Source organism: Dendrobates tinctorius, unplaced genomic scaffold (assembly GCF_039654945.1).
Source record: "Dendrobates tinctorius isolate UK_male_01 unplaced genomic scaffold, ASM3965494v1 ptg000307l, whole genome shotgun sequence".
Classification (NCBI taxonomy): Eukaryota; Metazoa; Chordata; class Amphibia; order Anura; family Dendrobatidae; genus Dendrobates; species Dendrobates tinctorius.
Genome location: NW_027361974.1, coordinates 787,859 through 808,940, shown reverse-complemented (window position 1 = coordinate 808,940; position 21,082 = coordinate 787,859). Strand labels below are relative to the sequence as shown.

The window sequence follows — 21,082 nt, the reverse complement described above, 5'->3', positions numbered from 1 at the left end:
AGCTCATCAACTGAAGAACACCTTGCCCACAGTGAAATATAGTGGTGGCAGCATCAATATGTGGGGATGTTTTTGCGCAGCAGGGACAGGGAAAATTATTTGAGTCGAGGGAAAGCGGGATGGTGCGAAATAACGGATATTCTTGAGCAAAACCTGTTTATCTGTCAGTGATTTGACACCGGGACGGAGGTTCAGCTTACAAGATAACACACAGCCTACTGCTAAAGCAACACTCGAGGGGTGTAAGCGGAAGCATGTAAATGTTCTAGAGTGGCCGAGTCAAAGCCCAGACCTTAATCCAATGGAGAATTTGTGGTCAGATGTGAAGACTGCTGTTCACCAGAGGAAACCATCTAAGTTGAAGGAGCTGGAGAAGTTTTGCCTTGAGGAATGGGCAAATCCCTGTGGCCAAATGTGGAAAGCTCATAGAGACTGATCCAAAGTGACTTGCAGCTGTAATTGCTGCAAAAGGAGGCTCTACAAAGTACTGACTTTAGGGGGGGGGGATACTGATGTATGCTGAAGTCTTCACTTATTTTGTCCTATTTTTTCTTGGCTTCACAATAAAAAGAAAACCAAACAGTTGTAGGCGTGTTCTTTACGTGAACTGATGTGAATCCTCCAAAAAAAAAAAATCTGTGAAAAATCCAATTTTGTGAGATGGCAAAACATGAAAAAACGCCAAGGTGGTGAATGCTTTTGTAAGCAACTATATGTGAAGGATGCTCAGTCGCGTGTGGTAGTTATTCTACGGTGCTTTGTGTCATAATTGCACATCTGCCATCGTGCACCTGCTATTGATCCCTTTGCGGTAGTAGTATGTGATGGTTGCATTGCTGGCGGTCTAGCCTCCGCCTCCTGCTGTTCTGCTGCTCATGAGATCAATGCTCCACTGTTTAATCCTGCCGGGGTGTCGAGGGGCCTCTTCTGTAAATGCGAACTGATTCATTATCTTATTACTTATTTAATTAGCTTTGAGCTAACAGGAACAACCGTGCAACAAGTGGGAATTTCTGTACACAAAAAAAAAAATCCTCTACTCGGACCGTGCCGTAATGGATTCCTATGTTTTCCTTTTCACTTTACATTACCGCGCGTCTCGCTTTCCTGGATCAATCGGGACCACGAGGGTCGGCTCCAAGCCTATGTCTTCTGTGTGCGAGGAAGCTGCTTTCCTTATTCTTTCACCGTTAACCCCACAAATAGAAATTTCGTACATTATCTCGCCTCTCTGAAAACCGAAATAATGCAAAACCTTTCAAAGCTTCTGAAACCCGTCTGTGAAGTGTCCCCGGGAGCCGCTGGCTTGCATGCCTAATTGCTTCATTTAGCACATGCTTAAGACGCATAGTTGCGGGGTTAATTTCAGAGAAGCCTCCTGTAGTACGACTATGGGGGAGGGAGCGGATCTGTTTGCCCATTATTCTTCTATTAATCTCACAATGGTTCCCTTTTTTATGGCGAATGAAAAAAAAATAATATAATAATTTTTTTTTTTCTTCTGGGGAGAAATTACAGCGCACTTGGCACAATGTGGGACTGTTAATGCTAAAGTCACGTTTGTTATATTCTCTTCTAAAAGCTACAAGAGTGTCTACTTTGTGTTGGCTGAGACTTCCTGCTGGGAGAGGGGAGAGGGAGGTGCTGCTGCTGCACAAGCGATCACTGATCTGTTACTGCAGTCATTTTACGCAGAGAAATCCAGTCTTGTAGTTTTGGCAGTAAATTCTTTCACAAGGTTACCTAGTCTAAATGTATCTTGCTATATTCCATTCTTGATGGAGTGCTACGTGCTGTGACTGGGAGAGGGGGTAGAGCTGCTGCTTCACAGTCAATCACTGATCTGTTGTGGTTTTGACATGGAGAAATCCAGTCTTGTGGTTTTGGCAGGATGTTCTCTCACAAGGTAACTAGTCCTAAAGTATTTCTTTATATTCCGATCTCCGTGATGAAGATTCACATGCTGCGACTTCCCGCTGGTAGAGGGGAGAGAGAGCTGCTCTGCAGCCGATCACTGGTCTGTTACTAAGGTTATTTATATGTAGAGAAACGCTAACGAAACTACAAGACTGTACGTTCTGCAACAACCTATGTAGACCAAGATCGGAATCTCTATACTCCACGTGCTGTGACTTTCTGCTGGTGGAGGGGGGGAGAGCTGCTTCACAGACCCAGAATATACATAGATCAATACTTCAAGAAAACAAGTTTTGTAGTTGGTTATTAGAGGAGAGGACTTGCTGTGTATGGTTTTTTTTTTTTTTTTTTTTTTTTTTTTTTTTTTCTTCTGTACTTCTTACGGAGCTGCAGGGTCATGTCTATTTTCTACTGGTAACAATCAGTTCCTATTAGTTTGGGTTTGCTATATTACAATCTCTAGTTCCTCCCGGGGGTCATTATCTCTGCCGTCAGACTCGTTAATTATCCTCCGTGCTCCTCCCTTTTGGAAGGTTAGTGGCTTAATGGGTAGCTGTTGGTTCTGGTGTCCCGAGAACGATCCGAGTCCAGCTCCTGATAAAAGAACTGTGCGGACATGGTTCATTATACCGCTATAATGACTCACTGCAGCGTAATGGGGAAGAGCCAAGAGAGACAACGAGGAAAGCCATAGATACTAATGGAGGCACCCGATAAGTCAGCATGACATGCCGCCTGTCTGTAATGGTCATTAGGAGTTCTGCTCTGAGGGGGTATTTAAAGGGATTGTTCAGAGTAAGAAATAATTGATGTGATCTGGTACTGTAGCCTTTCTCTATTCTGATTTCTATGTTTAACCCCTTCACGACCTTTGACGCCACGTAGGCGTCATGAAAAGTCATGCCAGAACGACCCATGACGCCTATGTGGCGTCATGACTTTAAAGCCCCCCTGCGGGTCGGGTGACCTAGGTCACTGAAAGGTCACCCGACCTGCAGATACAGGGGGCTTTGTTCTTCGCCACAGGGGGCGTGGCTTTGCCCCCACGTGGCTACAATCGCTCTGATTGGCTGTTTCACTTTTAACAGCCAATCAGAGCGATAGTGATATTTCATCAATGAAAATTGATGAAATGTTACAATCCAGCCATGGCCGATGCTGCTGTAGCATCGGACATGGCTGGAGACACCGATTCCACCCCCCCCCCAACACCGGCCATCGCCCCCCCCGCCACTGAATGACAGCGGCGATCTGCCGCCTCGGTCATCATCTGCCCCACTCCCATTCCCTCTGCTCCCCGCCAGCTTCCGATATCCCCTTCTCACCTCCCCCGGCACCTTCTAAGTCCCCCTGTCGCTCCCGGTGTCCGGCGGGTCCGGTTCATGGGCGCCGCCATCTTAGAAAATGGCGGGCGCATGCGCAGTGCACCCGCCCGAATCTGCCGGCTGCAGATTCCATTCTTTCATTTTGATCACTCTCACAGTGATCAAAATGAAAGAAAAAGTAAATAAACCCCCCCGATTATCACCCCCATAGGTAGGCACAACTAATAAAATAAAGAAAATATATATTTTTTTTTTTCCGTTAGGGTTAGGGTTGAAAAGAGGGTTAGGGTTGGAATTAGGGTTAGGGTTGGAATTAGGGTTAGGGTTGGAATTAGGGTTAGGGTTGGAATTAGGGTTAGGGTTGGAATTAGGGTTAGGGTTGGAGTTAGGGTTAGGGTTGGAGTTAGGGTTAGGGTTGGAGTTAGGGTTGGAATTAGGGTTAGGGTTGGAATTAGGGTTAGGGTTGGAATTAGGGTTAGGGTTGGAATTAGGGTTAGGGTTGGAATTGGGGTTAGGCTTGTGGTTAGGGATGTGTTAGGGTTAGGGCTGTGGTTAGGGGTGTGTTGGGGTTAGGGTTGGAGATAGAATTGAGGGGTTTCCACTGTTTAGGCACATCAGGGGGTCGCCAAACGCGACATGGTGCAACCATTGATTCCAGCCAATTTTGCGTTCAAAAAGTCAAACGGTGCTCCCTCCCTTCCAAGCCCTGACGTGTGCCCAAACAGTGGTTTACCCCAACATATGAGGTATCAGCGTACTCAGGAAAAATTGCACAACAACTTTTGGGGACTAATTTCTCGTGTTACCCTTGGGAAAATAAAAAATTGGGGGCTAAAAAATTATTTTTGTGGAAGAAAATGATTTTTTTCATTTTCACGTCTCTGCATTATAAACTTATGTGAAGCACTTGGGGGTTCAAAGTGCACACAACACATCTTGCATACGTTCCTTGGAAGGTCTAGTTTCCAAAATGGGGTCACTTGTGGGGGGTTTCCACTGTTTAGGCACATCAGGGGCTCTGCAAACGTAATGACGACCGCAGACTATTCCATCAAAGTCTGCATTTCAAAACGTCACTACTTCCATTCCGAGCCTTGACGTGTGCCCAAACAATGGTTCCCCCCCACATATGGGGTACCAGCGTACTCAGGACAAACTGGACAACAACTTTTGGGGTCCAATTTCTCCTGTTACCCTTGTGAAAATAAAAAATTGCGGGCTAAAAAATCATTTTTTGAGGAAAAAAAAGATTTTTTTTTATTTCCACGGTTCTGCGTTATAAACTTCTGAGAAGCACTTGGGGGTTCAAAGTGCTGCTCACCACACATCTAGATAAGTTCCTTGGGTGGTCTAGTTTCCAAAATGGGGTCACTTGTGGGGGGTTTCCACTGTTTAGGCACATCAGAGGCTCTGCAAACGTAACATGATGCCCGCAGACCATTCGATCAAGTCAGTATTTCAAAACGTCACTACTTCCCTTCCGAGCCCCGACGTGTGCCCATACAGTGGTCATCCCCCACATATGGGGTATCAGCGTACTCAGGACAAACTGGACAACAACTTTTGGGGTCCAATTTCTCCTGTTACCCTTGTGAAAAAAAAATTGTGTGCTAAAATTCATTTTTTTTGAGGGGAAAAAAATGATTTTTTAATTTCACGGCTCTGCATTATAAACTTCTGTGAAGCACTTGGGGGTTCAAGGTGCTCACCACACATCTAGATAAGTTCCTTGGGGGGTCTAGTTTCCAAAATGGGGTCACTTGTGGGGGGTTATTACTGTTTAGGCACACAGGGGCTCAGCAAATGTAACTTAATTATGTAACGTAACGTAAAATGTAACGTAATTAGGATTGCCCGTGAAGCATTCAGAATTAAATTGGAAAATAAATTGTCACATAACTCCAGAGAAGTGTGGGCTGGAATGAAGCTTTTGACTGGGTTTAAGGCAAGGTCAGATCAGGGGGGTGGGGGGCTGATCATGGCTAATGAAATGAATGTTTTTTTCAACAGATTCAACAATAAATGTGCCATGTCAACAGAGGAGAGGGCCGGGGAGAGACGAGCAATATCAACTGGGGGGAGGAAGTCGGAGTCTTTCTTGATCTACGAAAATGATGTGAGGGAACAGTTTAGTAAGCTGGTCATGGGTAAAGCAGCAGGGCCTGATGGTATCTGTCCACGTGTCCTCAGAGTGTGTGCGAATCAGTTGTGCACTGTCTTCCAGCACCTGTTTAACTGGAGCTTACAATCACAGAGAGTACCAGTTCTATGGAAGACTTCTTGCCTGGTGCCGGTTCCCAAGACTACCTTCCCGAGCTCCCATAATGACTATAGACCGGTGGCCTTAACATCGCATGTGATGAAGTCCTTGGAGAGAATTGTACTTGCCTACTTGTGTCCGAGGGTGTCTGCTTTTACGGACCCCCTTCAGTTTGCGTATCGGCAGAGTCTGGGGGTGGACGATGCTGTAGCGTATCTACTACAAACAGTACATTCCTTTTTGGACAATGATAGAACCACTGTGCGTGCCATGTTCTTCGATTTCTCCAGTGCATTCAACACCTTACAGCCACTATTATTACGTAAAAAGCTGGTTGAAATGGCGGTTGATGAGGGACTAGTGAATTGGATCATTGATTATCTGTCGGACAGGCCACAGTTTGTGAGGTTGGGGGCGGCCGTATCGGATAGTGTGCGGAGTAGTGTTGGAGCCCCTCAGGGAACGGTGCTGTCGCCATTCCTTTTTACGTTATACACAGCTGATTTTCAGTATAAATCAGACCTTTGTCACCTTCAGAAGTACTCTGATGACTCAGTGATAGTCGGAGGTATTGAGAGAGACCGGGGGGAGGAGGAATACAGAAGGGTGGTTTTGGACTTTGTTGACTGGTGCCAGGCTAACCATTTAGAACTCAACGTAAAGAAAACCAGGGAGCTGGTGTTGAGTTATGGAAGGTGCATGAAGGATTGCTTACCTATCACTATTGATGGTCAGGATGTGGAGATGGTGGAGAATTTCAAATATTTGGGGGTTCACCTGGACAGCAAGCTTGATTGGAGGTGCCATATGGAGAAGGTTTGCAAGAAAGGGATGAGTAGACTTTACTTCCTAAGGAAGTTAAGGTCGTTTAATGTGTGTAGCAAAATGCTTGAAATGTTCTACCAATCCATTGTGGCGAGTGCAATCTTTGATGCAATTATATGCTGGGGTAGTAGTGTGCGCACAGCTGACGCGAATAAGCTGAATAAACTTATCAAGAAGGCTAGTGCGGCGGTGGGTCTACAACTCAGGACTTTCGAGGAGGTATTAGAGGATAGAATTACTAAGAAATGCAAGGCTATAATGAGCAACAATACACACCCGCTCTATGAACTGTTTGCGAAGCAAAAGAGCACATTCAGCAAGCGTCTACTCCAACTAATGTGTAAAAAGGAAAGATATAGAAAATCGTTTGTTCCGACAGCTGTGGGGATGTTTAACAAATGTATAAGTGTAAAGCATCCCAAGACTAAATGAAGTTCAAAGTGTATGGGGGGGAATTGGTGAGTTACAAGTACCAGTCTATCCGCATCTGCTGTCCATATAGACTTATTTTGTAAAGTGTGTATTGTTCTTGTAATGTTCTTGATCTTTGTTCTGCTGCTGTAATACTGTAATTTCCTCCGGGATCAATAAAGTTTATCTAATCTAATCTTTAACGCCCGCAGACCATTCCATCAAAGTCTGCATTTCAAAATGTCACTACTTCCCTGCTGAGCCCCAACGTGTGCCCAAACAGTGGTTCCCCCCCACATATGGGGTACCAGCGTACTCAGGACAAACTGGACAACAACTTTTGGGGTCCAATTTATCCTAGTACCCTTGTGAAAATAAAAAATAGCCAACTAAAAAAAAATTTTTTAGGAAAAAAAAAGATTTTTTTATTTTCACTGCTCTGCATTATAAACTTCTGTGAATCACCTGGGGGTTCATAGTGCTCACTATGCATCTAGATAAGTTCCTTAGGGGGTCTAGTTTCCAAAATGGGGTCATTTGTGGGGGAGCTCCAAAGTTTAGGCACACAGGGGCTCTCCAAACACGACATGGTGTCCGCTAACGATTGGAGCTAATTTTCATTTCAAAAATTCAAATGGCGCTCATTCCCTTCTGCGCCCTGCCGTGCACCCAAACAGTGCCCCCCCCCCCCACATATGGGGTACCAGTGTACTCAGGACAATCTGGACAACAACTTTTTTGGTTCAATTTCTCCTGTTACCCTTGTGAAAATAAAAAATAGCGTGCTAAAAAATCATTTTTGAGGGAAAAAAAATGATTTTTTATTTTCACTGCTCTGTTATAAACTTTTGTGAAGCACTTGGGGGGGTTCAAAGTGCTCACTACACATCTAGATAAGTTCCTTAAGGGGTCTAGTTTCCAAAGTGGTGTCACTTGTGGGGGAGCTCCAATGTTTAGGTACACAGGGGCTCTCCAAACGCGACATGGTGTCCGATAACTATTGGAGCTAACTTTCCATTCAAAAAGTCAAATGGTGCTCCTTGCCTTCCGGTCCCTGCCGTGCACCCAAACAGTGGTTTATGACCACATATGAGGTATCGGTGCACTCAGGAGAAATTGCCCAACAAATTTTAGGATCCTTTTTATCCTGTTGCCCATGTGAAAATGAAAAAACTGAGGCTAAAAGATAATTTTTGTGAAAAAAAAGTACTTTTTTTTTTTTTTTTACTGATCAATTTGAGAAGCACCTGGGGGTTCAAAGTGATCACTATGCATCTAGATAAGTTCCTTGGGGGGTCTAGTTTCCAAAATGGGGGTCACTTGTGGGTGAGCTCCAGTGTTGAGGCGCACAGGGACTCTCCACGACATGGCAAGCGCTAAATATTCCAGCATATTTTCCATTCAAAAAGTCAAATGGTGCTCCTTCCCTTCTGAGCCCTGCCGTGCGCCCAAACAGTGGTTTTTGACCACATATGAGGTATCGGTGTACTCAGGGGAAATTGCCCAACAAATTTTAGGATCCATTTTATCCTGTTGCCCATGTGAAAATGAAATAATTGATGCTGAAAGAAAATTTTGGTTGGAAAAATTAAAATGTCCTTTTTTTCCTTCCATGTTGCTTTAGTTCCTGTGAAACACCTAAAGGGTTAATAATCTTCTTGAATGTAGTTGTGAGTAGCTTGAGGGGTGCAGTTTTTAGAATGGTGTCACTTTTGGGTATTTTCTGCCATATAGACCCCTCAAAGTGATTTCAAATGTGAGGTGGTCCCTAAAAAAAAAAATGGTTTTGTAAATTTTGTTGTAAAAAATGAGAAATCACTGGTCAACTTTTAACCCTTATAACTTCCTAACAAAAAAATATTTTGCTTCCAAAATTGTGCTGATGTAAAGTAGACATGTGGGAAATATTATTTAGTAACTATTTTGTGTCACATAACTCTCTAGTTTAACAGAATAAAAATTCAAAATGTGAAAATTGCGAAATTTTCAAAATTTTCGCCAAATTTCTGATTTTTTCACAAACGCAAAAATTATCGATCTAAATTTACCACTAACATGAAGCCCAATATGTCACGAAAAAACAATCTCGGAATCGCTAGGATGCGTTGAAGCGTTCCAGAGTTATTACCTCATAAAGGGACACTGGTCAGAATTGCAAAAAATGGGCAGGTCATTAAGGTCAAAATAGGCTGGGTCATGAAGGGGTTAATGGTCTTTACATTTCTTTCTTTCTCTCCTTTTTTTTTTTTTTTTTTTTTTTTTTTTTTTTTTTAAGATCCTCAACACTGCTCGAAAGCACTTTGGGGCAGGCGGGAACCAGAGAATCCGTTTCACGTTACCGCCTCTGGTGTTTGCAGCGTATCAGCTCGCTTTCCGATACAAAGAAAACGCCAAAGTAGTAAGTCGTCTTTCCTCCTTTGCATCTATGTCACTTATTAGGAAAAGTGGTCTCCAGATTATGGGGTCTGCACATTGCTGCTGCTCGGTTGTGTCGGGGTCCGGAGAGCCAGACGTAAGTCTGTGGGGCTTATACGTCACCGATCTGTGAGATTGGTAAACAGACCCACAAGAGCTTCACAAGTCAATGTGGTGGTCTCATTCCCGGACCCCCCCCCCCCCCATGGCATAGAGTTTTCCCACTGATACCCCTTGAAGGGATGGTTTCTCTCCATAAATAATGGATCATTATCTATTTGCATTTCATCACCATTTGCAATATCTCTACTTGCTGTCACTGAATACAGATATCAGGATTTTCAGCCTTTTTTCCCCAACATTAAAAGTATGTGATAACTAGTCTCAGTAGGGGTCAGTCAGGTTCTGAAAATGGGGGGCTCTGACATGCCCCAACAGAATGACGTGCCATTGATAGTCATTTTTTATGGATCTACTGCCTATAACTGAGCACTTTACTTGGATCCCGCTTATTCCAGTGTGGAATGTCATAGCCGCGTTGAGATCGGTTCGGACCCTCAATGATCTGCACCTTTTCTCCTTTCCAGGGACTGTTTATATTGAGACCACCCCTTTAAGACTTTTAAAGGGTTTATCGGGGGTCAATTTGCACTTGTGATTGGTCTAACAGCAGATAGTACAGACAGACTGTAACCCTCATTTGTAAGGAAGCATTAGGTCTGAGATAGTGTTTCCATTCATTGACAGCAAGCAGTAATCTATAAAACAGAAATTGATGCAAATGATATAAAAATAAATTAATAGACTAAATTACTCTGGAAAGTTAAGTGCCGACCCCTCTGAACGCCATCATAGAGGCCACATGGATTGCCACCCAGCTTTCCCAGGTCTGGATACGAGTAGGTAATGGCGTTTATTTCTCTGTTCTCGCCCCGGGCAGGATGATAAGTGGGATAAGAAGTGTCAGAAGATCTTCTCCTTCGCTCACCAGACGATCAGCGCCTTAATTAAAGCCGAATTGGCCGAGTTGCCCCTCAGACTCTTCCTTCAAGGGGCTTTGGCAGCTGGAGAAATTGGATTTGAAAACCACGAGACAGTGGCCTATGAATTCATGTCTCAGGTAATGATCCACCTGCATCTGTCATCTGTGTCCCCCCCCCCCCCCCACTTGCTGTCACTCCGCTGGTGACCGCGCCATCTCGCTTTTCAATTATCAGACGTCATCCGCGAAGATTGCTGCATCGCAGACACTGACTTCTACATGGCGGAGGCTGATCGAGGCCTTTAACCCTTTTTAATAGCCCACACCATTATTAGCTGTTTACTGGTCGTGCTGGTTAAACCTTAATATTTATTATTATTATTATTATTATTATTATTATTATTATTATTATTATTGTGTTTTTTTTTTAATACTTTTTGTGCCTTTATCATCTTTAACTCTGAAAGACAAAAAACTTAAAGGTGTGTAAAGTATAAATGTGCCGACGGGGCTTATTTATTATTATTATTATTATTATTATTATTTATTATTGTTACAATATTTTAATTTAAAAGTAAATATAAAAATGTGACACAAATGTTTAAAAATTTTAAATAATTCTAAAACACAAAAATGCTTAAAATGGATAATGACAAGAATGGTTTAACTTTTTTTTAAATATAAGAAATGGTAAAATATTTTATTTTAACCTATTTTGTTGTTTTTTATATTTATAGCAAATGGTTAAAATATTGTATTATAACCATTTTTGTTAAAAAATCATTTTTATAATTCAATTGTGTGTGTGTGTGTATGTATATATTAGTGTGTGTATGTGTGTGTATATATATATATATATATATATATATATATATAAGTGTATGTGTATATATATATATTAGTGTGTGTGTGTATGTATATATATATATATTAGTGTGTGTGTGTATATATATATATATATTAGTGTGTGTGTGTATGTGTGTGTATATATATATATATATATATATATATATATATATATATATATATTAGTGTGTATGTGTGTATATATATATTAGTGTGTGTGTGTGTGTGTGTGTGTGTGTGTGTGTATATATATATATTAGTGTGTGTGTATGTATGTGTATGTATGTGTGTATATATATAATTAGTGTGTATATATGTAAAATATTGACATTTTTAATATTTTTATTTATTTTTTGTCATCCTCATCATTTTCTTTTCCTTAACTTTACAGTTCACAAAATGAATCTACATTTGCTGCCGTTGAATGGAAATCTTTCGTCCTCACACAGCTGAGAGTTTGCCACCGTGTATTAGTGCAGCAGCGCATGCGCTCCTAACTTTCATACATTGCCGTAAACCTGTCGGCTGTGTGAGCTGGGCTAGGTCCGGGTTTCAGCCTCTGAATGTAAATACCAATGCTTCCAAGACTAGCTGCAAGCGGAGGTATTGAGAAATGTGACCTCTGTACCCCCCTCTGCCTTGCTAATATTTCTCAGTTCATACATGGTGATAATCAGTCTGAATACGTAGCGCTGCAGTGTAAAGCATGGGGGTAGGGACAGAACAGCAGCCTATAAGGAGACTGTGAGGCTTTCTGACTGCCGGAGGCGGCTGCTGCGTTACAGTCCTCGATGCCAGTTTGCCTTGAGGTATACGGTATATACTTATGATGGTTTAAGCTCTATATCTGATTGACAGGCGTTTTCACTGTACGAAGACGAGATCAGCGACTCGAAGGCTCAGCTGGCGGCCATCACCCTCATCATCGGTACCTTTGAGAAGATGAAATGTTTCAGCGAAGAAAACCATGAGCCCCTGAGGACGCAGAGTGCGCTGGCTGCCTCCAAGCTCCTGAAGAAGCCAGACCAGTGTCGGGCTGTCAGCACCTCCGCCCATCTCTTCTGGTCCGGGCGAAACACCGACAAGAACGGCGAAGAGGTGAGAACTAGACTGAAGGGTTTGTTTTATATTTTTTAAACAGATCCAGTTTACAGCAGCACAGAGTATTTCAGGGATCAAATTCCTTTTTGTTTTTTTGTTTTTTTTGCACCATTGCATTTTTTTTTTTTTGCAATGTCACAGTTCTCGAGTAGAAAGCACGATGAAATAGATGCTGTCCTCCAAAAGTCCAACTCCTACTCTTAAAAGCAATTCTCGTACAGCCCTGACAGACACGATACTGGACTTGGTGTGACAAGGAGATCTGTCCGTCAGCACAAAACAAGCGGTGCCGCTAATTAAGGTAGCGATCGGCTCAGGGACGGTCGTTATTTGGTTGTGAAGGGGTTAATGAGCCATTGAAGCCCACATCCCCATTTAGACAGCGGGGCCTGTACCCTCCGCGCGCCTATCACGGGCTGAATGTTTTCTGCCAGCAGGGCGCAGGACGGTTTCTGAAAAATTACAATATGTGAGTCTTTACATTCCCATCATGGCTCCTCCGTCTTTGAGCCGCGTTCTGCCCGTCATGAGTCAGTCGTCCTAAGCGTCTCATCGGCGACGGAGGAGAAGAAACGTGCGCCGAGGACTCGTGTGCCCAGGGGATGATTGTTTTACTCTGTGTCAGATAGCAGTCACCCGCTTGTACTCGGCCCTCCGACCCCCGCACCTCGGCCTTTAGACTACTGCGCTGGTCTGTGGTGGCCTCCACACTCCTGCACTGCAGGGTCTTTCTGCATCCAGCTCCGTCAGCCTTATAGCAAATAAATATAGATGTTCACCTTCACATCCTTGATTACTGTAACTTGTTAGTAATCAGTCTTTTCCCCTTTGCAATCTGTTCTGAATTCAGCATCCGGGCGCATGCTGTTATCTAACAGCGCTGGGTGCCAATGTGTCACAGAATCCAGCATAGATTTATCACCACCGGCCTGTCCTCTCCGTGGAACCGTACCCGGCCTGTCCTCTCCGTGGAACCGTACCCAGCCCATCCTCTCCACCCGGGCACCGTCCTTTCCCGGGCGCCGCACCCGGCCACCGTCCTTTCCCGGGCGCCGTCCTTTCAATAACTATGGCGCAAATCCTGAAGTCTGTTTCGTTAGGAGCAAAGGTTCTCTTTTCTATGTTCTTTGCATTTTGGAGCAGACCCTTCTCAGGAATGAAACGTAGAAGGTATCGGAGCATTCCCTCTCAATTACCGCGAATTCCTGTTTTGTGTTTTTTTTTGTTTTTTTTTTGTTTTTTAGATTCACAGCGGCAAACGAGTGATGGAGTGTCTGAAGAAGGCTCTGAAGATCGCTAATCAGTGCATGGACCCTTCCCTACAAGTGCAGCTCTTCATCGAAATCCTCAACAGATACATCTACTTCTACGAGAAAGAAAACGATGCGGTACGTGAGCGCCTCTCATCACGCCGACCTTTCTTCTCTCCCGCACCCCCTTCATTATCCTGCAGAAAGTTTTCAGGGTGGTTTTGAAGAGTCGCGATCAAGTGCCGCTGATTAGTTGGGGAGTGTAGCATACAGATGCGAGGCGTCCTCAGATCTGGGAAGAAATCCTCTAATTATCCTCCTCTGTGATAAAGCGCCGGCGTCGGGTTCACTCCATGTTTTATGGATCAGGATTGAGGTGATATGTCCGCCGTTGAGGACTGCGAGAAACGACGGTGTAATAGGGGGGTCTGCACAATACGCTCTTCTGCAGCAGGGTCGGGGGTTTGTGGTACTTACCGCCACGGTGATAATTGCTTTCCGCTTGTATGCTAATTACTTTGACATTTCTGTAGCCCTGTTGTAAACACATTTGTTGTTCTGAGGACGCAGCTTGTTTTTCTTGGAAAATCTTAAGAACTGCCAACTTCATCCGGGGTCTGGGCTCACCCGGGGTCTGGGCTCACCCGGTAGTCGTGTGCTGCAATGTATAAGATTTTGACACTATGAATTTGGGCCATACTGGATGCAGCGATCAAATGCCCCATGCCAGTTCGGGGCTTCATGTCCAGAGGGGAGGATGGTGGCTGTGGAAAGGGATAGTTCTGTGAGCAATAATCGTGGAGGGCAGAGACTGGCGTAGAGGCTCTGGAGTACAGGGTAGCGCATAGGGGTAAAAGTGGCTCAGTGTGAGCAGCACTTGGCACAATGGGCTGGGTAAAGGTCTGGTCTGGGGTCGACATTGGGCACACAGGTTTGTCTCGGTGATAATTGCCTGATATGGGAGGATTTGCAGCTATTTTCCCCGATGCCTGTGTTTTGTTTTTTTTTTTTTTCGTTTGTTTGTCTTGTGTTTTTGGACAGCCCCCTAATCCTGCGCTTTTTTTTTTTTTTTTTTTCTAGGTCACCGTTCAGGTATTGAACCAATTGATCCAGAAGATCCGTGAGGATCTTCCCAACTTGGAGGCCAGCGAGGAGACTGAGCAGATAAACAAGCACTTCCACAACACTCTGGAACATTTACGTCTCCGGAAGGAGTCGCCGGAAGCTGAAGGTCCTGTATACGAGGGTCTCGTTCTGTGAAGCGAACCCCATCAGTCCCGTCCATCGTCCTCCGCCATGTTTTCATCTTCTGTTCCTATACCTTTTTTTTTTTTTTTTTTTTTTTTTTTCCACCCACATAAATTCTGATTTTCGTTCCCCCTTCAGTGATTGTGCTTCTTTTTTTTTTTTGGCAATTTGGCCGTACTTAAGCCATGAATTGAATTATAATTCCTTTTTTCTTCCTTTTTTGGTCATAAATTTTGACAACAGTTTATCATAGACTTGTCAATTCTGTACCTCCAAATCTGCTGCATAGTCGTATTTACATCATGTAATTCTGCAGCCGCCACTAGAGGGAGCTCACTGCAGACTTATGCAGAAATTGGAGATTTTTTTATTCCCCAAAAAATTGTGTTTTTGACTTAGCTAATTTTCACAGATCAGATTTACCTAATGTATGTAAGTTAATAGCAGCTATACTTAAAGGAAATTGAAGGTCCTCAAAATCATAGAAAAGCGATGCATTTTATCAGCAGTTTGAGTCCTCTTAAAGACAGTTATTTTTGCTTTGGGAGCATTGCTATAGCATGGTTGCTTCCTTCATTGTATTAGATTGTCCCATCCGCCATCCTTTCTAACTTTATTGGATTTTCGGTGGTGCAGGAGAACTTCTAGACTATCCAATATCATTGCATATAAAACTGTATGCAGTAAATGTATGAGCGCCCCCTAGTGGTGGCTCCAGGTAGCAAGAAATTTTGTGGTTTATGCATTGGATTTGGGAGGTGAAGTAGGTGCCCGTATCTCTGGGCTGGTAGTGATAGTTACATAGAGGTCTCCGGTAATCTGTATTACTGTTGAAATCTGTCCATTTCTACATGCCACTCTTTTTTTTCTTTTTCTTTTTTTTTTTTTTTTTTTTTTTTTAGTACAGCAGCAAGTGGCCTCCCATCCCTTTTAATTCCAGCTTGTATGGGAGCCTGTCTAGGGACCTATACAATTGCAGGACTGAGGAAGTTCTGTGTTAGTGACTGGGGTTCTGTGTTGTCCGATGAGGGCCAGTACTGTGCGCAGCAGAACTCCTATATCAAAAGGCGTTCAACATAGTATACGAAGAAATTGTGGCTATCTATATAGTGTATGTATAACCATTCTTGTAAATTTTAGATATAAATGCGGTATGCACAATTATTCAGTCTCATGATTTGCACCCGTGTCATAATAAAATGCCTGTTAACCGTTCATATCAGTGTGCTTTCTATAGGATCACTGCAATGTCTCAAGGTGACATGGCTGGGGATGCGTCTCCCCTCTGCTCCATCGCCAGGTTCTCCGCCCCCCCCCCCCTCTGCTCCATCGCCAGGTTCTCCGCCCCCCCCTCTGCTCCATCGCCAGGTTCTCCGCCCCCCCCCCCTCTGCTCCATCGCCAGGTTCTCCGCCCCCCCCCTCTGCTCCATCGCCAGGTTCTCCGTCCCCCCCCCTCTGCTCCATCGCCAGGTTCTCCGTCCCCCCCCTCTGCTCCATCGCCAGGTTCTCCGTCCCCCCCCTCTGCTCCATCGCCAGGTTCTCCGTCCCCCCCCTCTGCTCCATCGCCAGGTTCTCCGTCCCCCCCCTCTGCTCCATCGCCAGGTTCTCCGTCCCCCCCCTCTGCTCCATCGCCAGGTTCTCCGTCCCCCCCCTCTGCTCCATCGCCAGGTTCTCCGTCCCCCCCCTCTGCTCCATCGCCAGGTTCTCCGTCCCCCCCCCTCTGCTCCATCGCCAGGTTCTCCGTCCCCCCCCCCTCTGCTCCATCGCCAGGTTCTCCGTCCCCCCCCCCTCTGCTCCATCGCCAGGTTCTCCGTCCCCCCCCCCTCTGCTCCATCGCCAGGTTCTCCGTCCCCCCCCCCTCTGCTCCATCGCCAGGTTCTCCGTCCCCCCCCCTCTGCTCCATCGCCAGGTTCTCCGTCCCCCCCCCCCCTCTGCTCCATCGCCAGGTTCTCCGTCCCCCCCCCCCCCTCTGCTCCATTGCCAGGTTCTCCGTCCCCCCCCTCTGCTCCATTGCCAGGTTCTCCGTCCCCCCCCTCTGCTCCATTGCCAGGTTCTCGGTCCCCCCCCCTCTGCTCCATTGCCAGGTTCTCGGTCCCCCCCCCCCTCTGCTCCATCGCCAGGTTCTCGGTCCCCCCCCCCTCTGCTCCATCGCCAGGTTCTCCGTCCCCCCCCCCCTCTGCTCCATCGCCAGGTTCTCCGTCCCCCCCCCCCTCTGCTCCATCGCCAGGTTCTCCGTCCCCCCCCCCCCCTCTGCTCCATCGCCAGGTTCTCCGTCCCCCCCCCCCCCTCTGCTCCATCGCCAGGTTCTCCGTCCCCCCCCCCCTCTGCTCCATCGCCAGGTTCTCCGTCCCCCCCCCCCCCCTCTGCTCCATCGCCAGGTTCTCCGTCTCCCCCCCCCCCCCCTCTGCTCCATCGCCAGGTGCTCCATCGCCAGGTTCTCCGTCCCCCCCACCCTCTGCTCCATCGCCAGGTTCTCTGTCCCCCCCCTGCTCCAATCACCATTCAGCTTTTCTGGTATCGGGTGATTTAGGCCCAGGTTGGTATGAGTAGTCACCATCATCGCTACAACTTCTTCCTGTCTCTCTGCTCAATTGTGTAATACAAAGGTGCCTCCTGACCTATCCATCTCTGCTCCACTTTACTGTACCAAGTAGCTTCCAAGCTTCCCAACGTATTTGACTCTACTTCATCATTGGACTCTGCTACATCAGCAATGAGTTACTCGACATACCCTGCCTTGCTGCAACGCTGCAGAGAGTGTACTGCTTCGCTTTACTCTGCTACATCTCTGAACCTTCTCTGCTGTGCTGTTCCACTTTTGCCTCATTAATCTCTTTTCCCTGAGTCTCCCACTGCTCCTCTAGTTGGCGTCCATCCATTACAGCTCATCAGGACTGAGCTTCCCGATTCCACCTGACTAGGTGAGACGTAACGCGAGGACTGGGCGACCCCTGACGTAAGGAAGAAGTGGCAGATACTCTGCTGGGATCCTTCCCTTTCCTGTTCACTAGGAAGTTCTGCATCGCTCCAGCAGACGCATCCTCAGGTCTCACCAGAAGGGTTAAGTCCTCGCTGAGAAGGGATTTGCCTTATTTTTCGGAGTATAAGACGCACCGGACCATAAAATGTGTTCAGTTTTTTGAAGGAAAATAGGGAAAAAAGTATGTGTCAAATGGGGGTCCGCCTTAGTCCGGATTCAGCTTACCAGGGGGGATCGGCACAGGTCAAGACACTAGGATGTCCTTTAAACTAATTTTGGCACTTCAAACACAATGATACACACTGGGGTAAAAAGATATCACTAATTATCCCCAAAGGAAGCGAACCAACTAAACATATAAAAAATACAATTTACTCTGTCGCCTCATTGGGGGACACAGAACCATGGGTGTTATGCTGCTGTCCACTAGGAGGCGACACTATGCATAATCTGAAAAAGATTAACTTTGGCTCCTCCTCTGCAGTATACACCCCTGGACGGCGTCAGCCTTCTCCAGTTATTGCTTAGTGTCGCAGGAGGCACACCTAAGAATTTTTTTTTACTCCGTTTTTTTCCTGGATTTTTTTCCAAAGGACTACAGATGAAGAAAAGCGGGTCTCCAGCGAGACTCCCGGCATGGCTCCCTCCTCGGTCCCCCATTAGGGGTACCCGGTTGAGGTCGAGGTGGCTATTCCCCATGTCGCTCCCTCCCCAGTCCCTCGGGTCCTGGTTCGAGGTCGAGACCCCCCTCCTTCCCCAACCCCTTTGGGGTCTGGGTTGAGGTTGAGGCGAGGATGAAGACCCCCTGATGGTGACAGACGCACCCTCCCTAATCCCCCGCAGGGGGCATTAGGTTGAGACGCCTCAGGTAGGGTCGGAGAACAGGCATCATTCCGCAGCTTCCAGGGACCCCAGACCAGCTGAGGGATCCTGTTGGGGCCGGGGGAGGGTGCGGACTGGATGGCACAGCAGAGACAGGGCTTTTCTGCGTCCCTGTCTCTGCAGCAGCAGCGGCTCCATAGCGCTCCAGGGGCCCCCCATACAGGAACCGCTACCCCCACCGCTATCCAGTCGACCATTCTGGGGGGGTTTGGTACAAATCGGCCCCCCCCCCCCCGGACTACCGCGCCGCTCTGGAGCCCTCCTGGGCATCAGGCCACTAATTTAGACCACTCTCCGCCCCCTCCTCCCTCTCAGAGTCCCGGTGGCCATTTTTTTTGGATGAGATCCAGGAGAGGAGCATCACAGCGGTCTCCGGGGGGCACAGAACTAGGATCTGTCGGCGCTGGACCTAGGGGCACACCGGTGGGGTAAGCTCACAGCTGGGTTCTCATACTCAGCTGTGAATCCATACTTGCTATAAGGCTCTCTGTGGGTTCCCTCTGCGTAGCCACCCCTGTTCGATCCCTAATAGCCAGCCTCTGTGCACTATGCCGGGCTCAAGGAAGAGAACCAGGCAGGAATGTTTCTATGCATTCTGCACAGCCTGCAAAGCCACGCTCCCTAGTGGCAGCACGTATCCGCACTGCCGGGACTGCATCCAGAACTCTGGGTCAGAACCCCAGGGAGTCCCTACTGACGCTTCAGTGTCACAGGCCACGCCGGAATGGGCAACTCAGATGTCACAGTCTATGACACAGTCCATAGACAACCTAACTGCTACATTACTGCAAGCTCTGCAGAGTCGGGCTCCGGCTATGGACGTTACACAGCAAACGGACAGCCTGTCTCAGGAACATGCTGCTTCCGACTCTCACAGACGTAAGCGGACCCACAGGTCTCGATCACCTGAGTCGTCCTATAGCACAAGGTCGTCCCCCTCCAGGGAGAGACAGCGTCATTCCAGGTCTCCTAGGCAGTCCCCGGTCACAGACAGACAGTGCAATTTACCACAGAGATCCCCCACCACTGAAGACCCCCGCCCCAGGTCGCCCTCCAGGGATCACCTTAGCGAGGCACAGGATTCGGAGGGCATCTGTGACTCCGACTCAGATAACGAAACTGAGAGGTCCGTGGTACCTTCTCCCCCTAGCAATACAGCGCTAGTTGAGGACATAATCTCTGCAATCCATCGGGTGCTAAAAATTCCAGAGTCGGCCCCGGAAGTCCCAGAACATAGGATTTGCTTCGAAAGTGTTCAGAAACCACCTAAGGTCTTCCCTAATCACCATGAGTTTGAGAAAATACTTACCAAACAGTTTGCGCAGCCTGAGAAAAAATTTGCTAATCGCAAATATTTGGAAGCGAAGTACCCCTTCCCACAGACAGACACCAAACAATGGACAGATCCACCTGAAGTTGACCCCCTGGTTTCGAGGCTAGCAGCGCAGACCTTACTCTCTCTGCCAGATAGCTCAACTCTCAGGGACGCAGCAGACCGGCAAGTAGAACGCATGGCTCGTTCTATTTTCGAAGCGGCAGGCGCCTCTCTGGGCCCTGCGTTTGCTTCAGTTTGGGTGGCCAAGGCCATCCTGGCTTGGGCCAAAAAACTACAGGAGGGTCTTCAAGCTTCAAATCCCGAACTCTCGGACCAAGCGGTCCAGATAGCAGTGGTAGCAGACTACATGATTCATGCAGCCCTGGATTCCGCAAGAGGTGTAGCGGGAATAGCATCAAACGCCATCACGATCCGACACATCCTCTGGCTGCGAGAATGGAAAGCGGATGCGGCCTCAAAGAAGTCCCTCACGCGACTTCCGTATCTTACTGGAAGACTTTTCGGCGAAAAGTTGGACACAATGATAGCCAATGCCACTGGGGTAAGAGTACCTCTCTCCCTCAACTAAAACCGAAACGCACGTTTAAACGAAGAAACCAGACACGATTCTGATCCTTTCGGAATTCCTCGGGCTGGTCCGTATCGCGCCCAGCGCAAAACCGTAACCGCTCTCCACGCAGGGACAACCCACGGACGCAGCAGCGACCGGACAGGTCTTGGCAGTCGAAAGCAGGCCAAGCGAAACCCAAGGGAGGAAAACCTCAGAACTTCGCTTCATCATGACTCACGAACTCCGGAAGACACCCCACCAGTAGGCGGCCGACTTTTACTCTTTCAGCAAGTCTGGCTGCCTATTACAGAAGACAAGTGGGTCAGGGAAATAGTGTCTTCCGGATACAAGATAGAGTTCACTTCCGCTCCACCGAACCGGTTCTTCCTTTCTATTCCTCCAACACTACCAGACAAGGCTCGTGCTTTCCACCAAGCGGTCTCCTCTCTACTTCAAGCAGGAGTTGTGGTGCCGGTTCCCACGAACGAGAGATTCCGAGGGTTCTACTCAAATCTGTTCGTAGTCCCCAAGAAAGGAGGCAGCGTCCGACCCATACTGGACCTAAAACAGCTCAACAATTACGTACGGGTCCGTCATTTCCGCATGGAGTCCCTCCGGTCCATCATTGCATCCATGGAGCAGGGAGAATACCTTGCCTCCATAGACATACAGGATGCGTATCTGCACATACCAATTGCCCCCGCCCACCAAAGGTTTCTCAGGTTCGCGATCAACCAAAACCACTACCAGTTTG

At 46.9% G+C, this 21,082-nt stretch overlaps 1 protein-coding gene across 2 annotated transcripts in view; it reads left to right on the top strand.

Moving 5' to 3' along the window:
• VPS35 (VPS35 retromer complex component) overlaps nt 1-15,795 on the top strand; it is a 44,154-nt gene extending 28,359 nt beyond the window's left edge. For both annotated transcript variants that reach the window (XM_073560815.1, XM_073560814.1), the window contains exons 13-17: nt 9,014-9,136; nt 10,094-10,273; nt 11,840-12,079; nt 13,327-13,470; nt 14,413-15,795. In XM_073560815.1, coding sequence (XP_073416916.1) covers nt 9,014-9,136; nt 10,094-10,273; nt 11,840-12,079; nt 13,327-13,470; nt 14,413-14,592 — 867 coding nt within the window. In that variant the 3' untranslated portion in view covers nt 14,593-15,795. The remainder of the gene's footprint in view (nt 1-9,013; nt 9,137-10,093; nt 10,274-11,839; nt 12,080-13,326; nt 13,471-14,412) is intronic.
• The last annotated feature ends 5,287 nt before the right edge of the window (nt 15,796-21,082 follow it).